Source organism: Petromyzon marinus, chromosome 64, assembly GCF_048934315.1.
Source record: "Petromyzon marinus isolate PM22_M1 ecotype Great Lakes invasive population chromosome 64, UKy_Petmar_22M1.pri1.0, whole genome shotgun sequence".
Taxonomy (NCBI): Eukaryota; Metazoa; Chordata; class Hyperoartia; order Petromyzontiformes; family Petromyzontidae; genus Petromyzon; species Petromyzon marinus.
Window position 1 is genome coordinate 10,584,282 of NC_133730.1, and position 19,470 is coordinate 10,603,751.

General features: G+C 52.3%; 1 protein-coding gene and 1 pseudogene across 1 annotated transcript in view; both read left to right on the top strand.

Annotated features, from left to right (window-relative positions):
• LOC116956279 (serine/threonine-protein kinase PAK 2-like) overlaps window positions 1–3,980 on the top strand; it is a 45,048-nt gene extending 41,068 nt beyond the window's left edge. The window contains exon 16 of the mRNA XM_032977741.2: window positions 470–3,980. Coding sequence (XP_032833632.2) covers window positions 470–556 — 87 coding nt within the window. The 3' untranslated portion in view covers window positions 557–3,980. The remainder of the gene's footprint in view (window positions 1–469) is intronic.
• A 7,745-nt stretch (window positions 3,981–11,725) lies between these two features.
• LOC116956273 (thioredoxin reductase-like selenoprotein T) lies at window positions 11,726–17,514 on the top strand (annotated as a pseudogene).
• The last annotated feature ends 1,956 nt before the right edge of the window (window positions 17,515–19,470 follow it).

Genomic DNA, 19,470 nt, shown 5'->3' on the forward strand with positions numbered 1-19,470 from the left:
TGTAGAGTGAGTGAGTGTTGTGAGTGTGTGTTCTACACCTGTGTTGTAGAGAGAGTGAGTGTGGTCTACCCCTGTGTTGTGGAGTGAGTTAGTGTTGTGAGTGTTGTGAGTGTTGTGAGTGAGTGTGAGTGAGTGTGTTCTACCCCTGTGTTGTAGAGTGAGTGTTGTGAGTGTGAGTGAGTGTGTTCTACCCTTGTGGTTCAGAGTGAGTGGAGTTTGTTCCCCCCCTCCTCTGCTGCATGTCTCTCCTCTGGGTTTGCACAAGGGAAGTGGTATTGGCCACACATCGCATTGCTCAAGAGTCTGCTGCCAGTCGCTCGAGTGGGACACGTGGCGCCCGCACAGCTCTAGCCAGCTCGTGCGCCATCGGCGGTCTTCGTGGGTCTTACTTGTTCATGGCACTTGCCCCAACAGCCGCTGTGTAGGCTACATGGGGGACCTTTGTCTTTGTGTGTGCGTGCGCATGCAGCATCCATTCCTGAAACTGGCCAAGCCGCTGTCCAGCCTCACTCCGCTCATCGTGGCCGCCAAGGAGGCGATCAAGAACGCACGCTAGATTCATGCACACACGCGCATGCACGCATACACGCGCATGCACGCGCATGCACACGCATGCACGCACACAGATACATGCACACGCATGCACGCACACAGATACATGCAAACGCATGCACGCACATGCACACGCGCACACACACATACATGCACACGCATGCACGTGCATGCACGCGCACGTACACACGCTCGCGCATACATACGCACACACACACAACCACTCTCACACAAATGTATATGCACAAAGTGGCAGTGACGTCACCACGGCGCTTGTGCCAGGCTAGGTGCACTTTGGAGGCACGTAAAGTGAAGGCTCGCTGGCAGGTCACGGAACGGACCCAGCAGGTATCGTGGGTTGGCTGAGATGACTGGCCGAAGCACCACCTGTGCCCCCTTGTGCCAACTTGCTGTGTTTTAGCCGCCTAGCGCTCCGCTCGTTGTTGTGAGCATTACTCCACTGCTCTCCGCTGTTGCTGGAGGGCGGCTGCCTCCAACTGCCCAGTAGCGTCCTTCACGAGCCTCCTCCACAGAGGCCGATCTTGACACCGCTGGTACCAGTCATCGGCAAGTCCACTCAGCTCCACATCCTCCTGTACCACATCACTCCATCTCTTCTCTTGCCCATACCGTGCCCGTTTAGCCCCCTCTATCCGACCAAACAGAAGCTGTTTGGGCATGCGTTGGCTGGGTATATGGGGTACATGACCCAGCCAACGCAGCCTTGCCTGCCGGAGGAGCTCACCGATGGGACTGTGTCCAGATCTTTCAAGGATCTGTGAGCTACTCACACAATTCAGCCTGCAGGTTAAACCCAGGATTATTTTTACTGGCTTTCCTGAATATTTCAAACGAGCATAGATGTCTCCTTTCAAGGCAAGAATAGAGAATGGAGAGTATAATTGTGGCCGAGAAGACCCGAACCTTCGTGTGGAGCGACAGACCAGGTAGCTTCCACGCAGCGTTTGCAGCCGATGAAAAGATATTGCCGCTCGACTGATTCAGAGTGAGACCTCTGCTGCAAAACCGGAACCAGTCATAAGCACACTGCCCAGGTACAGAAACCTCACCACTCTCTCCACAACTGCCCAGTCACACAGAGGGAGTTTAGGGGGTGGAATATTTCATGGTAAGGCCCCATCTCTTAGTAGCACGCTCCAGGTTCAGCAGCAAAGCCTCCAACTACTCAGTAGCACTCACCAGATCATCAGCATGTATAATGTGGTTGGCCAATAGGGAGCCATCCGTCGATCAACCTCCAATTGCATTTGTACTCGATGGAAATTCCTTTTGTACAGCCATGGACATTTTATCGAACTACATGGTCGAACATGATGTTAAATAACTAATACTTTTATATATTCCATAAAGGTCGTTAAGAATCTTCTGATCTCTAACTGCTCACCACTCCCAGATCTCGGTTGCGATTATTTGGTGAACGGGCTTTTGTTAGCGTGGCACCCAAGCTATGGAACGCCTTGTCACTTGAAATCAGGGCAATGCAGAGTCGGTAGATAGATTTAAGTCTGCTTTGAATTCCCATCTCTTTAAAGTGGCCTTCACTCTTTAGTTTGGTCAGTTGACCTGGTTCGGTTTTTGTCGCCTGCTTTTCATGCATTGCGCATTGCGATCCTAGGATAGAATAACATTTGCATTGTTATTATTATTTATAATGTATAAGTCAGAGGACATACCATTGCACGTCAAGGTGAACAGGGCCTGCCCACCATCATGATGGTACCATAGGCCTTGGCCAGGTCAATAAAGCAGAGATGGAGGTCCTCTCGAAATCCCCTACACCTCTGCACACAGAGAGAGAATATAGCCCAAACATGAAACTGCAATGGGGCCTTTCAGAGCACCTAGCAAGGCGATGTTCAATAATCCTTGCTCGGACCTTTCCTGGCACACTGAGGAGGAATATGCCCCTGTAGTTGTTACAATCTGTGTGCTCTCCCTTCTTAAAGAGGGGGACCATCAGGGCATCCTTCCAATCCTGCTTCACTGATCCAGTGTTCCAGACTGTTATTATGATGTCATACAGAGCAGTCTGCACACAAACGCCATCCTCCCTCAGCAGTTCACTTGGTAGATCATCTCTGTCCAACGCTTATCCTGGTCCCAGACTTTGTATCGCCTCTTGTAATTCCTCAACTTATACACCCTGAGCCAGCCACTCGGTTGGGATGGCTACTTCTTCTCATATTTGAGGCACGGCAGACACACATGTACAGCCACGCGAACACCAAGAGGCAAAAGCATCCTTCAGTACTCTTCAGCCCATCACGAACTACACGTTACTCTGACAGGGACCAGTCTCTCCACAGAAGAGACAGTGTGGAGCCTCCAGGGTGATAGTGGGAACCGCACCGTGCCCCGCAGGCAGTACAGGGCAAGGCTTGGGGTGAGGTGCGGTTAGGGCAGTGAGGAGTGTGACGGTGGTGTGTAGTGGTAGTGCCGTGTGTCTCGGGTCAGTGTTGCGGGCTGGGTGGAGGGAAGTTCTCCCCGATGCTGCCCTCTAACCCCGTTTCCCCCTGTGAAGTCACCACGGGTGTGACGTCACAGTTTGTGCGACATTGTGAGGCGTTATGACGTCACGACGCGTATGATGTCACACGTGATATGCGACGTCACACTCATGACGTGCAACGTCATACATGTCGCGACACGTGTGGCGTTGCAACGCCACGACGCGTGTGACGTCACAATGCAGGCGACGTTACGACCCGTGTGACGCCAATGCGTGGCGACATCACGACACGTGTGGGCGTCAATGCGGGCGACGTCACGATGCGTATGACATCACGCATGACGTCGCGACGCGTGCGACGTCACGTAACATCGTGACGCGTGTGACATCACGACGCGTTGTGACGTCGCGACGCGTTCGATGTCACGTAACATCATGACACGTGACATCGTGACGCGTCTGACATCACAACGCGTTGTGACGTCGCGACGCGTTGTGACGTCGCGATGCGTTCGATGTCACGTAACATCGTGACACGTGTGACATCGTGACGCGTGTGACATCACAACGCGTTGTGACGTCGCGACGCGTTGTGACGTCGCAACGCGTGTTTTCACCACGTGGCGCCGCACGCAAGTGCCGTAGCGGCCGCTCGTCTCCGGTTTCCGTTTTACTTTCAGTCTCCGGGTCACTGCCGTTTATTACATTAAAGCCGACTCTTAGCGTTTTACTTTGAGTCTCCGCGTCACCGCCGTTTATTACATTAAAGCCGACTCTTAGCGTTTCACTTTGAGTCTCCGTGTCACCGCCGTTTATTACATTAAAGCCGACTCTTAGCGTTTTACTTTGAGTCTCCGTGTCACCGCCGTTTATTACATTAAAGCCGACTCTTAGCGTTTTACTTTGAGTCTCCGTGTCACCGCCGTTTATTACATTAAAGCCGACTCTTAACGTTTCACTTTCATCTTCTTTGGTTCTTTCGGTAAAGTCACGTAGAATGAGAATAACATAATAAAATAACACAATAAAATTCTCACGACGTTTCGGCCACAACGCAAGCGGCCGTCTTCAGGTGAAAGGAACAGACCTGTCGGGACGACAGAGCTTCAATGAACGCTGTTAAGATTCGTAGCGACTTTTAAGCTGGTTGGGAGAAGTGAGGCACCTTGACAAAGGGGTTTACATATCAATAGCTGAGGGATTAGCTTGTGACTGGTCACAGAAATGGCTATGTTAAAGTCAAAACCTACACATCCACAGACGCAACTAGTAATTTAGCATTGAAACAGCTAAAGGATTAGCTTGTGCAAATAACTGAGTGATTAGCTTGTGACTAGTCATAGAAATGGCTATGTTAAAGTCAAAACCTACACATCCACAGAGGCAACTCGTAATTTAGCATTGAAATAGCTAAGAGATTAGCTTGTGACTGGTCACAGAAATAGATGTTAAAGTAAAGGCCTACACATCCACAGAGCTTCAATTAACGCTGTTAAGATTCGTAGAGAATTTAAGCTGGTTGGGAGAAGTGAGGCACCTTGACAAAGGGGGTTTACATATCAAATAGCTGAGGGATTAGCTTGTGACTGGTCACAGAAATGGCTATGTTAAAGTCAAAACCTACACATCCACAGAGGCAACTAGTAATTTAGCATTGAAACAGCTAAAGGATTAGCTTGTGCAAATAACTGAGTGATTAGCTTGTGACTAGTCATAGAAATGGCTATGTTAAAGTCAAAACCTACACATCCACAGAGGCAACTCGTAATTTAGCATTGAAATAGCTAAGAGATTAGCTTGTGACTGGTCACAGAAATAGATGTTAAAGTAAAGGCCTACACATCCACAGAGCTTCAATTAACGCTGTTAAGATTCGTAGAGAATTTAAGCTGGTTGGGAGAAGTGAGGCACCTTGACAAAGGGGGTTTACATATCAAATAGCTGAGGGATTAGCTTGTGACTGGTCACAGAAATGGCTATGTTAAAGTCAAAACCTACACATCCACAGAGGCAACTAGTAATTTAGCATTGAAATAGCTGAGGGATTAGCTTGTGCAAATCGAAGTTTCACTTTCAGTCTCCGCGTCACCGCCGTTTATTACATTAAAGCCGACTCAACGTTTCACTTTGAGTCTCCGCGTCACCGCCGTTTATTACATTAAAGTCTATTTAACGTTTCACTTTGAGTCTCTGCGTCACCGCCGTTTATTACATTAAAGCCGATTGCACCGCTGTCCCCAGGGTGCAACCATGGGTGGAGGCCGGCTGTGCGTGGCGGCGTTATGCGACGCATCGGGGTCCAGTCGACCACCAGGGGACCCCGAATCAACAGACATGAGCAATTGGGAAATAACAGTACCCGGGAACAAAACAAAAAATTGTTACACAGTGTTATTCAAATAAAACAAATATTCCAACAATTAACCATGAATTCTAAAAACATTGTTACAAATGGAACAAAAAAATTCGAAAAAAATGCGCACAGCGTAAAATCTGTTAGCGCTACTGCTCGTGTTTGTTACTGAGCTCCATCGGCCTGCCTTGCTCGCTTACATGCCGCATGAAAACAAGATGCAACTTCACTGTGAGTATCGTACCTTGAACGTTTTATTGTTATTAATTAGTCTTGTCACTGCTGAAGACTGTCCTTTAAACCCAACACACGGTGCAACTAAAACAATATACATTTCATTTAAAGCTTTCGTGACTGCAAGGATTCATATTCTTGGTTCTTTCGGTAAAGTCACGTGGGTATAAAACAAAATAATTCACGACGTTTCGGGCGCAACACAAGCGTCCATCATCAGGTGGGAAAGCATGGTCTGCTGCTGAGGCAGACTGTTTTTACGTGATTTATTTTATACCAACGTGACTTTACCGAAAGAACCACAGAGTAATAGTTCCTGCAATCACGAAAGCTTCTAAATCAAGATAGTTATAGCCAAGATGTTACTGTTATACGGGTTTAAAAACCATCAGTGGCTTTTTCAGTAAAGGTGATTCGGGAGAAAGGAGGAGGAGGGGCCCACAGTCGGATCTGGCACAGCCCCCCACATTAAACGAGGAGGCGGCAGTGGCCCAGGGCGAACCGTTTGGTAAAAATCCCAAAACGAAGCCGCTCGTGAAGGACTCGGCAGCCAGAAGCAGGGCCCCACGCTCGATCCGCTGCTACTGCTGCTACTACTACTGTTGTTGCTACTGTTGCTGCTACTGCTGCTACTACTACTGTTGTTGCTACTGCTGCTGCTACTGCTGCTACTACTACTGTTGTTGCTGTTGCTACTGTTGCTGCTACTGCTGTTGTTGTTGCTGCCACTACTGCTGCTGCTGTTACTGCTGCTGCCGCTACTGCTGCCGCTGCTACTACTGTTGCTGCTGCTGCTGCTGCCGCTACTGCCGCTGCTACTGTTACTGCTGCTGCCGCTACTGTTACTGCTACTGCTGCTGCTACTACTGTTGCTACTACTACTGCTGCCGCTACTGCTACTACTACTGCTACTACTGCTGCTACTGCTACTACTGCTGCTACTGCTGCTATTACTGCTGCTACTGCTACTACTACTGCTGCTACTGCTGCTGCTATTACTGCTGCTACTGCTACTACTACTGCTGCTACTACTGCTGCTGCTACTGCTGCTGCTACTACTGTTGCTACTACTACTACTGCTGCTACTACTACTACTGCCGCTACTGCTACTACTGCTGCTACTACTACTACTGCCGCTACTACTACTGCTACTACTGCTGCTACTACTGCTACTGTTGCTACTACTACTGCTACTACTGCTACTGTTGCTACTACTACTGCCGCTACTGCTACTACTACTGCTGCTACTACTACTGCTGCTACTGCTGCAGCCGGGACGCTGGGCAGGCGACGTGTCGTCTCCGCTCACTGCCGCCACGCCGGGTGACGGCAGTGAGCGCCCGGGACAAGATGATCGCAGTGGCCAAAACGGCCCCGTGGATATTTGCTGGTGCTGTTTGTCGCTGGCCGCCAAACGTCTCGGTGACGTCACGCACCTGGGGGGGGGGGTCAGACATCTGTGACGAGCGGGGGGGGGGGGTGAAAAATGTGACGTCACATCAAAATGCGCAACTTTAAGTAAATATAGACAACACGTTCTACTTAATTAAATAGACTTTGTAATAAATGTTTTCTCCTGCAGCATCAGAGTGCAGCGCCACATTAAACACATTTATGGACGGCCCTAACTTGCACGTGATGATGCTGCTGCGCCCACTTCACTGAGCTATCATTCTTGATAGCTACAATAGCTCAGTGGGCCGTAACCTGGTAAAATACTAGAGTTTATAGTAATAGGTTTTACCCTTTTAGCTGGCACAAAAACTGACGCCTTCATTCAAGGCATCATGTTTGCAATAACCACAACACAAGCAGTCAAAATGCAAACAAAAGAGACAACTCTGATAATAATATTGGCACTGTCCTTGAATTTGGAGACTAGGCTCTAAGAAAAGCCGTCTCGGGTGTGGACCAATCAAATTCAAGGACAGTGCATATTATTATCAGAGTTGTCTTTTTTGTTTGCATTTTGACTGCTTGTGTTGTGGTTATTGCAAACATGATGTCTTGAATAAAGGTGTCAGTTTTTGTGCCAGTTACTGGCAAAGGAGGTCTCATAATACTATAGTTTAGTTTAACAGTTGACATCACGCTGTGCCTCGTGTCACACGATGACGTGTAGATGCTGCATAAATATGGCGTCACATTAACTAGTGTGGGTTTTATGACGTCACACCACACAAGCGGGATATCGTGACCTCACGATACACCCCGAATGTCGCTTTATGACGTCACTATGTTGGGTACATTACGTCATGCAGTCAGCCGACGACGGCACAGGTGTGTGGACATGACGTCACGGCGTGCCAATGACCTCATGGCCGATTCCAAGTGGGTTGATTTTTTTGTTTATCTCCGATCTGCTTAGGAAAGAGTCCAGCAGGAATCCGATGAGCTATGAAGCTCTTTTCTTTAAAACAGATGTCCACTTTGCGCACGTGGTCAGCGAGTTACAACAGAAACAACGCTCACGGTAAGGGGTGAAACATAATTTAAAAATGATGAGAAAACAGGTCACTAAAACATCATAATAGTTCATCAAGACATTCACTCTGTAAGTCCGGTTTATCAAGACTGGGAAAGGGAGCGGAAAACACTCCCTGCCCACACGAAGATAACAGAATCAGAGCTTATGTTGATATACCGGAGGAATCCGATGAGCTACGAAGCTCTTCGTCATCGACGTCCCTCGATGAGATGGCGCCTTAAACCCTGAACCATCGATAACACGACATGGCAGGTTCACCATCAAAGTATTTGCCGATGTGACTTGCGGCTTGTATCCGCCACTGATCTTGCATTGTTGTTGAAGATGCACGACGCTGGAAGGGAGATACATGCGGTGTAGAATAATAAATACTCAGCAGTGCGAGAGTGGCTGGGTGGTGTGGGCAGCACGGGGGTGGTGTGGGCAGCACGGGGGTGGTGTGGGCAGCACGGGGGTGGCTGGGTGGTGTGGGCAGCACGAGGGTGGTGTGGGCAGCACGGGGGTGGTGTGGGCAGCACGGGGGTGGTGTGGGCAGCACGGGGGTGGTGTGGGCAGCACGGGGGTGGCTGGGTGGTGTGGGCAGCACGAGGGTGGTGTGGGCAGCACGGGGGTGGCTGGGTGGTGTGGGCAGCACGGGGGTGGTGTGGGTGGTGTGGGCAGCACGAGAGTGGTGTGGGCAGCACGAGGGTGGTGTGGGCAGCATGAGTGTGGCTGGGTGGTGTGGGCAGCACGAGGGTGGCTGGGTGGTGTGGGCAGCACGAGGGTGGTGTGGGCAGCACGAGGGTGGCTGGGTGGTGTGGGCAGCACGAGGGTGGCTGGGTGGTGTGGGCAGCACGAGGGTGGCTGGGTGGTGTGGGCACCCCAGCCACTCTCGCACTGCTGAGTATTTATTATTCTACACCGCATTTAGCTCCCTTCCAGCGTCGTGCATCTTCAGCACGATTGTGGCTGCCCACACAAGGCGACCCCCAATCAACAGACGGTAAACAAATACAAAGACGGTAAACAAAGACGGTAAACAAATACAAATATGGTAAACAAATAGAAAGACGGTAAACAAATAGAAAGACGGTAAACAAAGACGGTAAACAAATACAAAGACGGTAAACAAATAGGAAGTATAGTGGAGACAAATTGTGATAGCGCTATGACGACGATGATGATGGCGACGATGATGATGACGATGATGATGATGACGACGACGATGATGACGACGACGATGATGATGATGACGAGGATGATGATGACGACAATGATGACGATGTTGATGACGACGATGATGACGATGACAATGATGAACGCCTCTTGGCTATCACCACATCCAGAGAGCAGAGAGTGCACCACGCCCCCCCCCCAAGTGGAGCACCGCCCCCCCCCCCAGGGGGTGCATCGCCCCCCCCCCTCCCAGGGGGTGCATCGCCCCCCCCCCCTCCCAGGGGGTGCACTGCCCCCCCTGGGGGTAGCGAGACGTGGTCAGATTTAAGGTAAACAATAAAAAACACAAATTATGCACAGGACCGTAAAGTACAACAACTCCCTTGTTGTTTAATAAAGCCTCCACGTGGTAGTCAGTGAATTAGTAGATAGTTAACAAAGCCTCTACGTGGTAGCCAGTGACTTAGTAGATCGTTAACAAAGCCTCTATGTAGTAGTGAGTGACTTAGTGGATAGTTAACAAAGCCTCCACGTGGTAGTCAGTGACTTAGTAGATAGTTAACAAAGCCTCCACGTGGTAGTCAGTGACTTAGTAGATAGTTAACAAAGCCTCCACGTGGCAGTCAGTGACTTGGTAGATAGTTAACAAAGCCTCTACGTAGTAGTCAGTGACTTAGTAGATAGTTAACAAAGCCTCCACGTGGCAGTCAGTGACTTAGTAGATAGTTAACAAAGCCTCTACGTGGTAGTCAGTGACTTAGTAGATAGTTAACAAAGCCTCCACGTGGTAGTCAGTGACTTAGTAGATAGTTAACAAAGCCTCTACGTGGTAGTCAGTGACTTAGTAGATAGTTAACAAAGCGTCCACGTGGTAGTCAGTGACTTAGTACATAGTTAACAAAGCCTCTACGTGGTAGTCAGTGACTTAGTAGATAGTTAACAAAGCCTCTACGTAGTAGTCAGTGACTTAGTAGATAGTTAACAAAGCCTCTATGTAGTAGTCAGTGACTTAGTAGATAGTTAACAAAGCCTCCACGTGCTAGTCAGTGACTTAGTAGAGAGTTAACAAAGCCTCTACGTGGTAGTCAGTGACTTAGTGGATAGTTAACAAAGCCTCCACGTGGTAGTCAGTGACTTAGTAGATAGTTAACAAAGCCTCTACGTAGTAGTCAGTGACTTAGTAGATAGTTAACAAAGCCTCTACGTGGTAGTCAGTGACTTAGTGGATAGTTAACAAAGCCTCCACGTGGTAGTCAGTGACTTAGTAGAGAGTTAACAAAGCCTCTACGTGGTAGTCAGTGACTTAGTGGATAGTTAACAAAGCCTCCACGTGGTAGTCAGTGACTTAGTAGATAGTTAACAAAGCCTCTATGTAGTAGTCAGTGACTTAGTAGATAGTTAACAAAGCCTCCACGTAGTAGTCAGTGACTAGTAGATAGTTAACAAAGCCTCCACATGCTAGTCAGTGAGTTAGTAGATAGTTAACAAAGCCTCTATGTAGTAGTCAGTGACTTAGTAGATAGTTAACAAAGCCTCTACGTGGTAGTCAGTGAGTTAGTAGATAGTTAACAAAGCCTCCACGTGGTAGTCAGTGACTTAGTAGATAGTTAACAAAGCCTCCACGTGCTAGTCAGTGACTTAGTAGATAGTTAACAAAGCCTCCATGTGGTAGTCAGTGACTTAGTAGATAGTTAACAAAGCCTCTACGTGGCAGTCAGTGACTTAATAGATAGTTAACAAAGCCTCTACGTGGTAGTCAGTGACTTAGTAGATAGTTAACAAAGCCTCCACGTGGTAGTCAGTGACTTAGTGGATAGTTAACAAAGCCTCCACATGGTAGTCAGTGACTTAGTAGATAGTTAACAAAGCCTCCACATGGTAGTCAGTGACTTAGTAGATAGTTAACAAAGCCTCCACGTGGTAGTCAGTGACTTAGTACATAGTTAACAAAGCCTCTACGTAGTAGTCAGTGACTTAGTAGATAGTTAACAAAGCCTCCACGTGGTAGTCAGTGACTTAGTAGATAGTTAACAACATTGAGAGCCGAGGCTGCAGTAATACAAGTGAACACGAGTCGCTGGCCCATGGTGAGGCACGAGGAGTGAATGGCGAGTCGTAACCTCAGTTTCTGTTCCATCATCACTATCCTCCTCTAAACCACGCCACACGCTGCTGCTAAAATATTATACATCTACAGCATCGTTAGAGCAGACATGTTCTTGTGTTTACGGGGCTAAACCCATCCGTAGCTGTTTCAGTCGGAAGAAAGAAGGGGGGTACAGTCGGATCTTGCACCCCCCTACCCCTAAAAACAGCTTTACAGATCTTCTGATTTCCTCCGACAGGATAAATCAATAATCTCATTCCTTGCGAGGTGCCATTTCGATTCGACATTTTGATAATCGAAGCAGGGTTATGGAATCGACTCCATTACGTACTCGCACCCAAGAACTATAGAATCGATTGAGAAAGTTCCAAGAGCGAATTATTTTATTTGCGATTTGGTAAATCGATTCTGGTGGAGGTCGACTCTCCGCGCACCAGGCCTCGTGCAGGAGGCGGCGATGGCGGAACGCGCTGAGCTGTGGCTCGTGGCGGCGGCGGTCGTCTTCGCGGTCGTCACCTACCGGGACTTGCAGGCCCCGGGGCCCGCCGCCGCAGCAGCAGCGGCAGCGGCAGCCGCAGCGGCGAGGCCCCGCAGCCCCTCGCTGCAGGGACGCGGCCCCACGATCTCCTTCCAGTACTGGTGAGGCCGGTGATCAACAACAACAACATTGTCGTCGCCATCATCACCACAATCACCATCATCATAATCATCATCATCAACCACGACCGTCATCACCACAATCACCACCATCACCACAATCACGAAATGCCACCGTCATCGTCAACACCATCATGGTAACCAAAGATAAAGAGCCCCGTATAGTCTCTAACAGACTGGCGGGCCAAGAAGCACCTCTGAAGGCCGGCACGGCACACGAAGGGCTGGGTGGCCACCGTAATCATCATCATCACTACCACCGTAATCATCATCATCACACTACCGTAATCATGATCACTACCACCGTAATCATCATCGCCAACACCGTAATCATCGCCACCGTAATCATCACCACCGTAATCATCATCACTACCACCGTAATCATCACTACCACCGTAATCATCATCAACACCTTCACACAGCAACATCATCACTCGCATCCTTGCCACTTGTAACAGCAGCATGTTTATGATCAACAGAAGCTCTCCTGCTGTCCGTGTCTCCGTCTCCCACGTGTCCCCCCGCGTGTCCCCCCACGTGTCCCCCCTCGTGTCCCCCCACGTGTCCCCCCTCGTGTCCCCGTGTCTCCCCGTTCCTCCCTGTGTCCCCCCTCCTCGCGTCTCCCCGCATGTCCCCGTATCTCGTGTCTTCCCACGTGACTCCTCCACGTGTCCCTATGTGTCTCCGTGTGTCTCCTCGTGTGTCTCCCCGTGTGTCTCCGTGTGTCTCCCCGTGTGTCTCCGTGTGTCTCCCCGTGTGTCTCCGTGTGTCTCCCCGTGTGTCTCCGTGTGTCTCCGTGTGTCTCCGTGTGTCTCCCCGTGTGTCTCCGTGTGTCTCCCCGTGTCTCCCCGTGTCTCCAGCATCTCGTGAGGGTACCGCCGCCTGTACGAGGAGTTCGCCCAGGCACTGCAGGAGCGGTACCCGGGCGTGCAGGTGGAGGGAGAGAACTTCCCCCCACCTGCCCTGTACAGGTGAGATGTCCCACACACAGGTGAGGTGTCCCACACACACACAGGTGAGGTCTCGCACACACAGGTGAGACACACACAGGTGAGGTGACACACACACAGGTGAGGTCACACACGTACAGGTGAGATACACACAGGTGAGGTGAGACCCACACAGGTGAGACCCACACAGGTGAGACCCACACACAGGTGAGACCCACACACAGGTGAGGTCCCACACACATAGGTGAGATCCCACACAGACCCACACAGGTGAGACCCACACAGGTGAGACCCACACAGGTGAGACCCACACAGGTGAGACCCACACAGGTGAGACCCACACAGGTGAGACACACACAGGTGAGACACACACAGGTGAGGTGACAAACAAACACAGGTGAGGTCCTACACAGAGGTGAGATCCCACACACAGGTGAGATCCCACACAGACACACACAGGTGAGACCCACACAGGTGAGACCCACACAGGTGAGACCCACACACAGGTGAGGTCCTACACAGAGGTGAGGTCCCACACACACAGGTGAGGTCCTACACAGAGGTGAGGTCCCACACACACAGGTGAGATCCCACACACACAGGTGAGATCCCACACACACAGGTGAGATCCCACACAGGTGAGGTCCCACACACACAGAGGTGAGATCCCACACAGACACAGGTGAGGTGACAGAAACACACAAATATACAGGTGAGGACACATCGGGTGACATATATCAGTGGCACTGGTTGTGTGTGTGGCCACTGGATGCTACAGTGAGGAGCACAGGCCATGAATCGGCCAGTCAGCCAACCCACGGCACCTGGGTCTGCCCCATGGCCTCCTGCCAGCGAGCCTTCAACACTTCACGTGGCCTCAAAGTGCACCTAGCCTGGCACAACGCCATGGTGACGCCACCGGCGCTTCGTGGCAAATGGCGGCCCGTTGTTTTGGGAGTGGCTGCGCAGGGCTGACAAAGACGGCCGGGCGTGGCGCTGGCCACCCACCCCACCCCCTCGCGGAGCCGTGCCGGCCTTGATAGGTGCTCGCTCACGACGCTTGCCCCGGCAGTCCCGTTAAAAGGCTACACGGGGGACCTTTGTGTGTGTCTGTGTGTGTCTGTGTGTGTGCGTGTCTGTGTGTGTCTGTGTGTGTCTGTGCGCGTGTGTGTGTGTGTCTGTGTGTGTCTGTGCACGTGTGTGTCTGTGTGTCTTGTGTGTGTATGTGTGTCTGTGTGTGTGTCTGTGTGTGTCTGTGTGTCTTGTGTGTGTCTGTGTGTGTCTGTGTGTGTGTGTCTGTGTGTGTCTGTGCGCGTGTGTGTCTGTGTGCGTGCGTGTCTGTATGCGCGTGCGTGTCTGTGTGTGTGTGTGTCTGTGTGCGCGTGAGTGTCTGTGTGCGCGTGTGTCTGTGTGCGCGTGAGTGTCTGTGTGTGTGTCTGTGTGTGTCTGTGCGCGTGTGTGTCTGTGTGTGTGCGTGTCTGTGTGTGTCTGTGTGCGTGTGTGTGTCTGTGTGTGTGTGTGTCTGTGTGCGTGTGTGTCTGTGTGCGTGTGTGTCTGTGTGTGTGTGTGCGTGTGTGTGTCTGTGTGTGTGTGTGTCTGTGTGTGTGTCTGTGTGTGTGTGTCTGTGTGTGTCTGTGTGTGTGTCTGTGTGTGTGTGTGAGTGTCTGTGTGTGTGTGTCTGTGTGTGTGTGTGTGCGTGTCTGTGTTGAGTGTATGTGTGTGTGTGTGCGTGTCCCAGGCACTCTGCGTCGCTCCTCTCCGTGCTGAAGCTGCTGGCGATCGGCGCGGTGCTGAGCGGAACCGACCCCTTCCCCTTCCTTGGCGTCACCACACCCGGCGTGTGGCACTGGGCCCGCGGCAACAAGGTGCGGCCCGCCCACCTCACCACACTCACCACACTCACCACACTCACCGCACTCACCGCACTCACCGCACCCGCACCGATCCCCCTCACCGCACTCACCACACACACCACACTCACCACACCCGCACCGATCCCCCTCACCGCACTCACCACACTCACCACACTCACCACACCCGCACCGATCCCCCTCACCGCACTCACCACACTCACCACACCTGCACCGATCCCCCTCACCGCACTCACCACACTCACCACACTCACCACACTCACCACACCCGCACCGATCCCCCTCGCCGCACTCACCACACTCACCACACTCACCACACCCGCACCGATCCCCCTCACCACACTCACCACACTCACCACACCCGCACCGATCCCCCTTGCCGCACTCACCACACTCACCACACCCGCACCGATCCACCTCACCACACTCACCACACTCACCACACCCGTACCGATCCCCCTCGCCGCCCTCACCACACTCACCACACTCACCACACCCGCACTGATCCCCCTCACCACACTCACCACACTCACCACACTCACCACACCCGCACCGATCCCCCTCACCACACTCACCGCACTCACCACACTCACCACACCCGCACCGATCCCCCTCTTTACACTCGCACCGACCCCGCTGTGACCGTCCCATCACTTGACTAGCATCCAGTAATGCGGTGCGGTTATGACGCGGTGCGGTTATGACGCGATGCGGTTATGACGCGGTGCGGCTATGACGCGGTGCGGCTATGACGCGGTGCGGCTATGACGCGGTGCGGCTATGACGCGGTGCGGCTATGACGCGGTGCGGCTATGACGCGGTGCGGCTATGACGCGGTGCGGCTATGACGCGGTGCGGCTATGACGCGGTGCGGCTATGACGCGGTGCGGCTATGACGCGGTGCGGCTATGACGCGGTGCGGCTATGACGCGGTGCGGCTATGACGCGGTGCGGCTATGACGCGGTGCGGCTATGACGCGGTGCGTAAACTCCTGCAGCGGGGAGACGAATGGTGATCGCCGAGTCACCGGAGGAGAACCTAGGGATGTGGGAGAGCTTGCGCGGTGAGGATTGTGGTGACGGTGTGCTGTGTGCGCGCCCTACAGGTGTACGCGTGCCTCATGATCTTCTTCCTCAGTAACCTGGTGGAGTCGCAGCTCATGTCCACCGGCGCATTCGAGGTGTTCTACAGCGGTGAGACGGCACACGCACCGACACCGCACGTCCAGTGCCTGTGTGGTGTCTGTACGCACACGTGGGTGGATACGTGTGTGCGTTCACGTGTGGGAGTGCACACGTGTGCGTACACGTGTGTGCGCGCATATACGTTTGTGTGTAGTGCAGCAGTTAGTGTGCTGTGACCCGACTTTGATTCCTGCTCTTGGCTAACACCAGTGACGATTATTTTAACCGGTCCGGGGCCTCCCCAAGGTCGACTTGGCCTCACATGAGTACCTGGTGTGGCATGTAAACAGCGCCACGAGGGAGACAAAGGCGGCCGGGCGTGGTGTTGGCCACCCACCCCCTCTTGTGCCGTACTGGCCTTCATAGGTGCTACTCGCCGATGGCACTTGCCCCAACAGTGTGTTAAGGCGATTAATGTGGGGTCTCTGTCTTTGTAGACGTCCCCGTCTGGTCCAAGCTGCAGTCCGGCCGTCCTCCATCGCTCCCCGAGCTCACGCAAGCGCTCGACAACCACATTAACATGGCGACCGCAGGGGGCTCGGCCCCCCACATTGTCTAGACGCACATGGGCGCTCACTCGCATTCTCGCACACGAGCACACACTCTCGCACGCACTTGTACGCAAGCGCACGCACACACACACGCACACACATGCACACACATGCACACACGCGCACACACGCGCACACACGCACACACGCACACGCGCACACACGCACGCACACACGCACACGCGCACACGCACACGCGCACACACACGCACACACGCACACACACGCGCTTGTGCACAGCGGTAAGGGCGCGAGGCAGAGACCTTTGACGGCCGTCACGCAAACCGGTCACAGCCGCTCGTGACGGCCTGAACCTCCCCTGCCTTGTGCTCGCGCCACGCACACAGCGCGTATAAACCACGCACACGCACCGCGTGTACACACCGCGTGCACACACTGCACATACACACCATGTGTACACACCGCGTGCACACACTGCACATACACACCATGTGTACACGTGTACACACCGCGTGCACACACTGCACATACACACCATGTGTACACGTGTACACACCGCGTGCACACACTGCACATACACACCATGTGTACACGTGTACACACCGCGTGCACACACTGCACATACACACCATGTGTACACGTGTACACACCGCGTGCACACACTGCACATACACACCATGTGTACACACCGAACCTACACCACGTACACACACGCCGCTCGTGCGGCTGCTGAGGTTGGACACGACCCCCCCCCTCCTCCCCCACCCCGCCCCCCATCCATTCAAACGTCCCCCACGCCCCCCCCCCGCCCCGGGTTCCGTGCCGCGATTCGATGTAAAAATGTTTTTGTTGTCGTTGCCGTCTCATTCATATCCCTTGCCCGCGATTCGCGTTACCCGTCGGCACGCGTGGCGCTGTCCGTGTGCTGTCCGTGTGCCGTGCACGAACTCACGGGAAGAATAAATCGTGAGCAATTCTCAGGCTGGCTCGACGTGTTTGCCGCGGGCGGGCGAGGCTAAACTAGAAACTATTTTCTTTTTTACCAACGATAACGAAGTGGCTTATGTGGAATTTGACAGCGGCCAAATCGTCTGAACGCACGTTGATTATAAATGTGGAGGGAAAAACCGGAGGACTTAAGGGAAAAATGCACGTGACCACGGGGTGAACATGCAAACTCCAAATATACAGAAGGGATCAGGGTTGGGATCGAACTCGCAACCTCTTGTATACCAGGCGAGGTAGTTAACATCTCCTAGCCACGTTGGTAGCGGCGTCGGTACCAAGTTTATTTGTGACACGGACGATGGTGCCGTTTAGCGGGCCGCCAGGTCGATTTTCCACCGTAGAGCCGTGGTGCAGTGAACACAGCAGCAGCAACAACAACAACACAAAGACAAAACGTCAACATCGCGGAGAGCGATATACAGCAGGGATATCGCGCAACTTAAAACGGCGGGGGTGTTGTTCACTGTTGCAAACGAAATGATCAGAATTTGCTGCAGGAGGAATCTGAACGTTACAACAAACAGCCTGATAGTAGTGCAAAGGCCAAGGTAAACATCCAAACACATTCAAATACAACTAAACCATCCCCATCCTACCATGCAAAGCCCACTGAGCTATTAGCTTATTTTTCAGAAGCGACCTGGCTATCGCAAATTATAGCCGTTCAACAAAGCGGCCCCATCATTTGGACATTTAAAGCAGCAAAATAATAGAAAACATCTCCGTGCCGGTGCAGTCGGTGAAGTACCGGCGTGGCTGCAGTCGGTGTCTCGGGGATCGCCGCACGAGAGGCCCCCCCGGTGAAGGCCGGACCACGGATCGCCGCACGAGAGGCCTCCCCAGTGAAGCCCGGGCCACGGATCGCCGCACGAGAGGCCCCCGGTGAAGGCCGGGCCACGGATCGCCGCACGAGAGGCCTCCCCGGTGAAGCCCGGGCCACGGATCGCCGCACGAGAGGCCCCCGGTGAAGGCCGGGCCACGGATCGCCGCACGAGAGGCCTCCCCGGTGAAGCCCGGGCCACGGATCGCCGCACGAGAGCCCCCCCCCCGGTGAAGGCCGGGCCACGGATTGCCGCACGACGTGCCCCCGGCGTCCGGAGCAATGACCTGGACGCGTCTCGGAGGCCGATGGCCCTCCGTTCCACATTTCTTATCGGATCAGGAGCACAGTATTTGTTTATAGCGCAGGGGGAATCCGATGAGCTATGAAGCTATTTTTTTCCCCACAGATGTCCAGTAGCGTTGGATTAAGAACGTTATAACTACAGGGCATTACAAAAACACAAGAGGGAAACGGACAGGAAAGGGGCCGTCCATAAATGACGTCACGCGATTTGGGACGATTTTTGACCCCCCCCCCTCGTCACACGGCGTCACAAAAAGTCAGACCCCTCCCCCCTCAAATATGACGTCACAAAGCTGTGCCCCCTCCCCCCAAAACCATATTTCCATTTTGAAAATAAAACATGCTTCAAATCTTGGTTCTTTCGGTAAAGTCACGTAGAAGGGAAACAATAATAATAACAATAATAACACCTCGGCCGTGGCAGATCACTGTTATAATTCGGTAGGCTCACATGACATTGACTTCTCCAAGACAGAGGTTCTTTGCAAGCCATCTGGCTACCATGAGAGATTCGTTCACGAGGCTATCCACATATACAAACACAGAGACAGTTTCAACCGAGAAGATGGATTCTGGCTTAGCAATCATTGGAAGGATTTGATAAACCATTTCGGGTCTTGATTGATCACGCTTAAGGTGGCTTTCAAACCGCATACATTATTTTCGTCTCCCCCCTCCTCTTTTCCGAACATAGATGGACTCGTCCATTTGAACAAAGCGTCAAATCGCTCGCCGTGGTGCTAACGTTAAAAAAACGCCGCTTTTTTCAAATTTTCTTGCTGTGGTTTTCACACTTGATGAT